The following is a 7,473-nucleotide window of genomic DNA, read 5'->3' as shown; positions in this document are numbered from 1 at the left end:
CTGCGCTCCTCTCCGCGCTCCAACAAAGGGGCAGGCCCGCGGCGGGGGGAGAAGGAGGAGGAGCTGGAGGAGCGAGCGGCTCGCGCACAAAGTTGTGGAGTCGCCTTTCCTCGGAGGAGGGGAGCGGGCAGCCGCCGCCTGCCGCGGGCTTTCTCCCGCCGAGGGGCGAGGAGGAGCCTCCAGCTCCCGAAGCCGATTGGGGAATCACGGGGAACTGTGCCCCCCTTTCTTTTGGGTCATTTCTGCAGACGGAAAACTCTAGTGTTTGGCAAATTTGGTGCCTGCGCTCCCGTTCCAGGTTTGCACTCCGACTGTTTTGTTTTTGTTTTTGGCGGAACTACGGGGCAGGAAGATTGCACAAGTTAGGGGCGTTTTCAGGCGGGTGTCAAAAAAATTTTTTTCCCCCTCTTCGGATCTTGTCTGGTTTTCCACATTTCCTTTTAAAAAAACTTCGAACCACAAAAGCTCCCGCTTGTACACACCCCCGCGATTACTACGCCCCAAGCCCAGCAGAGGAGCCCTTGGCTAGCTCCGGACGTGAAGGCGGCGGCGGCGGCTGGCAGGCGAGGCGGGCCCGCGGGTCCCGGGAGCAGGTAAGCCCATGCATTATTGAGCCTGGGGCCGGTTAATATGACCACAGCCCTAGGGAAATGGGGCATAGGCTGCGAGGAGGATGGACTTTTCTGCGGTTCCTCGGCCCAGGATCAGAGTCCCGAGCTCCTTTTCTAGGCTGAAGAAGAAGTAACCAACTTTGGCGTGCACTTTCCTTGGAACCTCAGTTCAGCTCCCCGTGGCGAGACAGAGAATGCCAGAAACGTGGAGAGAGCTCGGGCGAAGAAGTCCTCGGAATCCGTGTAGTAGCAAACGACCCAAACTCCTCCGACTGGTTCTGGGCTGCCTCTGGACTCCCCCAGCCTTCCTGCTGGCGGGAGTGAGAGGGTCGCGCCTTCCAGTGCGCTGGGCCAGTGATCTCCAAGAGGGGACGTGGCTTCCTAGGAGGGCCTGTCACACACACCCCAGCCCCGGGAAGGCGGGGCCCCAGAGGTGTCCGCAAGGACAGGGTGGGGAAAGGTTCCCAGCCATCGGCCTGGCAGGAAACGTGCTTGGCCTCCGGGCCGTTGCTGCTCCCGAGGGTGGGGCTTTGGAGAGGGGGACGAGGGGCGCTCTGTCGGTGCATAGTCCTGCGCGGTCGCCTCTTCGGGTTTTCAGGATCCGTGGCATCTCTTGCTGCAACTGGTAAGGTAATCAATGGCCCTGTGTGGCTTCGGGTCCGAGGCTCTGGTTACCCCAGAACCATTTAAAAACCAACACTAATGTTATAGGCTGTGCAAGTTTTAGAAGTGTTAAAAGTGAATCTCCCCCCGCCCCCCAACCAAGCCCCAGATTACGACAGGAACTCGTTCCTGGGTTGTTTCAAGGGGAGGCGAAAACGTGCTCGACTTCCAAGAGCTAGGGGACCTGCATTTTGTTTTACACCGAACTGGGCAGGTCGGGTCTAACCTGGGTCTAACTGCCCGGCTCTCTGGGATGCCCCGAAGAGAACCTCCTCTTTACCACCCTCCAGGTCACCTGGTTCACCAGGGCCTCGCGGGTCGGTTCTCCAGGCAACTCCGCTCTGGGAGGGTCAGTTGCCTTGGCCGGCGTGAACCGAGTTCGGGGAGGCCCCGATTCCCGGGGTTCGGGCGGGAGCTCGCGGCCTCTGGGACCCCGGGTAGCAGCCGCATCCATTCCTTTGTAACTTGGAGGGGCCTCAGGAAGTCGGGTGGACCCCTGCGGGCTGGTTGCTCCTGGGCCCGGGGGACGCAGCCTGCTGAGAGCGCCACGAGTCAGGCGAGAGCTGCAGGAATGCGAAGCTCCTGGGTGCTTCGGCTTGCAGGGAACCCGGCTGGCGAGGGCCCTGGTTTCCGCGGAGTCATTCCCCGCCCCCGGGGTTCGCTTTTCTGGAAGCGATGAGACAGCGTTTTACCTCTCCTCCAGGTGTTTACCTAAAATTGATTGCCCCTGTAAACAGCATTAATCACAATAATATTAATCTTCCCTTGGAGCGCTTCCGAGAATGAATGGCAGTTCTTGGCACTGGGCGGTGTCTTTTACCAAGTTTCAGGCGGAGCGGCAAACTCTGCCCTCCCGGGCTTCTCTTTTCACTGTCTCTAGCATTCTTAGGCTTTGGTTCCTAGTGTAAGTGAATGAATAGTTTCTGCCCAAGGACCTACAACGTATTTCCATCATAACTGCACGTCGTTAAACGTATTTGTGTCCTGACACTTTGTAATGTAAAAATTAAAACATGAGTTTTGCCTCTAAGGCCCAGACTTTCAACCCAGGTTTATTGCCACACACTCGTGGTCCACGTGATAGCAAGAAAGAGTTGGTGAATATAGAGTGAGGGCCTTGGTTTCAGGGTGAAAGAGCTGCCTAAACTTGGCAGAACATGATGATGAGGCAACAGAACCTAGAGCAGAGGTAACAATAAATTACAATTGTAAAGGGCTTAAAGCTTGTAAAGCAGCATCCCATTCACTTGTTCACTTTCTCACCTAGCTTGGTGTGGAAGATGGCTTTGCTTCCCCACTAGAGATGTGGAAGGGGAGGGTCCCACAGAGGCACATTGTCAGTGGTGAAACTTTGATCCTCTCCTGACAACCACCAGTGAATTACTGCATATGTTACTGGACTTGGAAACCCCTGCCCATGAGTGGCAACAAGTGGCAGTTGGTGACTGTCATTGTTGAAATGGTCATCTGGGATTCTCCTGCCTTTCCTTTTTTCCTTGTCTTCGGATTTGTCTTCTGCTTTCCTTTCTGCTATATCATTGCAACATTTTTGCCATGTTTAAAGGATTCTGGTTCTCAAGAAGAGAAGATTTGAGATATTATCTTAAGGAGTGGCAAAATATTATGATGAAGGAATGCTAATATGCAAGTTAAAGTTCTTTGTGAACTATTTACTTTTCTCTTTTCTGAATTGGGAAAAGTCTTTGAAAATCGTTAATGTGAAGACTCTGGGCTAAGACCAGTTATGAAGGAGGGCGCTAGAGATGTCTTTCAAAGGAAATAGTTGCTTTGGAGTAAAGAGAATTTTTTGCTGGGCAAACCTGATTTTCCATAATACAGTTTTATGTGCATTCTTCTGAACAAAGTTTTTGATTCTTGGGTTTAATAAAATACACCTTAGAATTCAGCAAATCTTTTACAGGTATGTACCCCCTAAAAGGAATTTAATTATATGGCGATCTATAAAGTATAACAGTAGTGGACAATATAAAAAACAAAAAATGTGTTTTATATTCTCACAAAATCTGGCAGGCTGGTGATCCAATCCACATATTCCTCCCTACTGGAGAGGAAATTACTCCTAAAGCTTAAGCAGTCTACCCCAGTTTTCTTCTGCCTCAAACACTCTTAACACTTAAAACTTTTTTCCTAAGGTAATTTTGACCTCTTTATTATTAGAACACACCCTTTTCCTAACTGGTAAGCAAAAAAGTATGTATTATATATATTAATATGGTGTTTCCTTGAATGTTATATGTCATAAACATTATAATATATAAAAACTTTGAAATTTACATAAATATGTACAATGAAATATATTACAAAATAGTGATGCCATATTGTGTGTCCTCAAATTGTGTATTCCTAGCTAGCAGTAAACTCTAGTTCTGAATAATCCGTGAATTAATATTTGGATGAGTTGACGGTTACATTCCCACTTAAATGCTTTATTTATTTAACTGGTGTTTGGGGTGCTCTTAAGGGGCTATTGGCATATGACCAAGTTGCCGAACTTAAACCTGAATTCTGATTCTGCTCAGGTCGATGGAGAGTTGTGTTATAGAAAGTACTTAGGCAATGCAGTACTCTAATAATTGACATTCTTAAGGAAAATGTGGTACTACGGGATAGAATCCTCAGTTCTTTGAATTCTAAAGATGACTCAACTAATTGACAACTAAAGGTTAAAGTTACTTTGAGTGGTATCTGTTATTCTCAGCAGAATTCATGTGATGTATTTTCAGAGTAAAATCTGTGTCAGTGGATATAACAAATTTCTATGTAATCTAGACCATTCCTGAGATCAGATTTTTTTGGTATCTCCACTTGTGTATCTCAGAGGCATCTCAAACTCACTAAATCCAAATCACTATTTCCTCCCTTAGAGGCACATCCTCCAGTGTTCCCCAGCTCAGTGAGTGACTCAACTGCCCAGGCCAGAATTGGGCAGTTATGGGAGTTCTCTTGTGGTGCAATGGGTTAAGTATCTAGCATTGTCACTGCAGCAGCTCAGGTCATTGCTGTGGCACGGGTTCGATCCCTGGCCTGGGAAGTTTCATCTGCCGTGGGCGCAGCCAAAATAAATAAATAAATAAAACTGGGCAGTCATTTTGCACCTCCATATCCTGAACCTCTCATATCCAATCAGTTCCCCAAATTTTATTGACCTTATTTAATATCTCATATCCCATATGGTCACCCACTTCTTTCCATCTTTCCTTATTTAGGCCATAATCATGTTACTTGCCAGCTTAAAATCCCTGTTCTTTAAAGAAAGTTCAGAAGCCTTGACATAGTTTCCCAAACCTTGTCCCTGGTCCTTCCTGACTTCCTACCTCACCAAGTTCAACAGATCTCTCTCCTCTTGGCTGCCTTCTCTCTCAAAGCGCTGGCCTCTGCTCAGAATCTTGACTGCTCCGTGATTCTTCCTGCCACTTCACGTGGGAGGCTCTTACCTATTTCTCTTCCCATCTCTCTTTTTTGGCTAATTAAATTCATCTTATCCTTGAAGGCTTGGCTTAAATGTCACTTCTTCAAGAAAGCCTTCTCTGATTGCCCAGGGCAGGTCAGATTCCTCTGCTGTATACTCATATTACTCTGTGCTTCTCCTTTGTCTATTTGTAACAAATCGACACAGTTATAATGAAATAATTCATTATATATTTAATTGCTTAGTGTCCATGCATTTCAAAATAGTAGAGCCCGTGTCTCTTTTTGGTCGTTTTATTTCCATTGCCTACGTCAGTGCTTTATACATAGTAGGCACTGCGTAAATATTTGCTGTATGAATGATAACTATATATAACTATATATATAAGGTACATGTATAATTTAATATGTGTGCCATATATTATAGTCATATACATAAATATATACTAAGTATTATGTTACATGTATGTCAACATATATATTATGGTCATATGTATATTTTTTCAAGTCAGTACTTTTCCTTTGCTCCTTAGGTATTGATGTTGATCATTACAGGAAACTGAAAGTCTTCAAAAGAGGACCTTGTAAAGTCTTTGGATTATACTGAAACTCAGCTAAGATGGCAAAGTATGGAGAACATGAGGCCAGGGCTGACGATGGGCAGAATGAGTTCAGTGACATCATTAAGTCCAGATCTGGTAAGTGATGGAAGCCTAAGAAATTTTTTATGTATGAATTACTTAAGGGTTTTTTGGCTTGTTTTTTACTGTTCTTGGGAAATAAACTTCTTCGGAGAAACATAATTCTGACAAATGACTATTACATTGTAAACGGTAATATAAAATCTCTGTTTAATTTATTAGTATTATTTCTACTTTTTATTTTTTTGTCTTTTTCCAGGGCTGCACTTTGTGGCATGTGGAGGTTCCCAGGCTAGGGGTCCAATCGGAGCTGCAGCCACCGGCCTACGCCAGAGCCACAGCAACGCAGGATCCAAGCTACGTCTGCAACCTACACCATAGCTCACGGCAACGCTGGATCCTCAACCCACTGAGCAAGGCCAGGGATCAAACCCGCAACCTCATGGTTCCTAGTCGGATTCGTTAACCACTGAGCCATGACGGGAACTCCAAAATCTCTGTTTTATACTATCTTAATTCCTCACCCCAGCTTGGGCTCATGGTATGTTGACTGGCATTGCTTGGTAAAATTGCCACCTGTAGTTGAATGCTGTTGAGTTACAGGATGCCCCTTGAGCCCAAAAATGCGGCTTAAAAAATAATGCTTAAGGTAGGAAGTGCTGTGGTTTCTGGCAGGATAGGTCTTCCTCTCCTCCGTCCTGTTTGCTGGCCAGTACTAGGCCAATGGGTGTGCTCCTACCTGCTTCTGTTTTTGAAACTTCTTATGAACCTTCTTAAGGTACAGTGTTCACTAGGTAATCTACTAAACTAGACTAAGACAGGTCAGTGGTTTTCATATGGACGTTTAAATGGGGGACCTAAGGGTACCACTCCCTCGCCCCCCATCTTTTTTACTCTGGCTGTATCAATGAATCAACTGGGGGAGGTTTTGTGGTTTGTTTGTTTTTATTTCTGTTTGTTTGTTTTTTAAATACAGATTCAGTGGCTCCACTCTAGACCTATTGAATAAAATTTTTTTTTTGTTTTTTTTTGGTTTTTTTGTTTTTGCTTTTAACGGGCACGCCTGCAGCATATGGAGGTTCCCAGGCTTGGGGTTGAATTGGAGCTACAGCTGCTGGCCTCTGCCACAGCCACAGCAATTCTTGCATCTGTGACCTGCACCACATTTCATGGCAACCCCGGATTCCCAACCCACTGAGTGAGGCCAAGGATCGAACACGCATCCTCATGGATACTAATTGGATTCTTTTCTGCACCACCACAACAGGAACTCCAAAATTTCGGTGTTTTTAAAAAGCTTCAAATACGATTCTAAGATAGACTCTAAAGACAGATATTTTTAAGCAGGCAGGACCTTTCTGAGGTTTGAAAATTACACAGAACTCCACCCCTGGGTGTGAACACTATACTTAAGTAACTTTGCGAGTTACTTTGGGGTATAAACTTACATCCAGTGTCACTTTAAAACCGAAAAAGGAACCTAAAGCCTGTTTTTGCTGTGTGAGCCATCTTTATATTATGTTAGGAATTTATTTCTTATTGTATGAATCTGCAGAAATATGCCCTGAAAACAAGCTTTAAATGAATAGAAGTACACACATTTTCCATGATACTGATATTGGGTCAAATGGTAAAGATTTTGGTTATTATAGCCATGGCTCCAAATGTGTAGCTTGAAGGATCTTTTGTGGGATTTGGGGGAGGGGGAAACGAGTAACATCCTATTTTAAAGTATGCTCTGAGAATGTTTTATTCTCCTAAAATTATTTTTGATTTAAATACTTCAGTAGTATAGGGAGGGAGTTCCCGTTGTGGCTCAGCAGTAATGAACTTGACTGGTATCCGTAAGGACGAAAGTTCAATCCCTGGCCTTGATCAGTGGTTAAGGATCTGGTGTTTCTGTGAGCTGCAGTGTAGACTGCAAATGCGGCTCAGATGTGGTGTTGCCATGGCTGTGGTATTGGTGGGCAGCTACAGCTCCCATTCAGTACCTAGCCTTGGAACTTCCATATGCTGCAGATGCAGCCCTAAAAAGACAAGGAAAAAAAAAAAAGCTTTAGTAGTATAAAATACTATGTCAATGTAAGGGTTTATTAATATCTTCTTAAGGGTACAGAATGTATATCCAG

General features: G+C 45.3%; 1 protein-coding gene across 3 annotated transcripts in view; it reads left to right on the top strand.

Moving 5' to 3' along the window:
- The window catches only part of UTRN (utrophin), a 533,664-nt gene continuing 527,228 nt past the window's right edge, over positions 1,038-7,473 (top strand). The window contains exons 1-2 of one of the 3 annotated variants that reach the window (XM_021072273.1): positions 1,038-1,236; positions 5,237-5,401. In XM_021072273.1, the coding sequence (XP_020927932.1) occupies positions 5,323-5,401 (79 nt within the window). In that variant the 5' untranslated portion in view covers positions 1,038-1,236; positions 5,237-5,322. Of the gene's footprint in view, positions 1,242-5,236; positions 5,402-7,473 lie in introns of all 3 variants that reach the window. The other 2 variants (XM_021072261.1, XM_021072267.1) reach the window with 2 other exon arrangements.

This window comes from Sus scrofa, chromosome 1 (genome assembly GCF_000003025.6).
Source record: "Sus scrofa isolate TJ Tabasco breed Duroc chromosome 1, Sscrofa11.1, whole genome shotgun sequence".
NCBI classification, from domain to species: domain Eukaryota; kingdom Metazoa; phylum Chordata; class Mammalia; order Artiodactyla; family Suidae; genus Sus; species Sus scrofa.
Note: the sequence above shows the minus strand (reverse complement) of the source record. Positions and strands in the feature narration are given on the sequence as shown.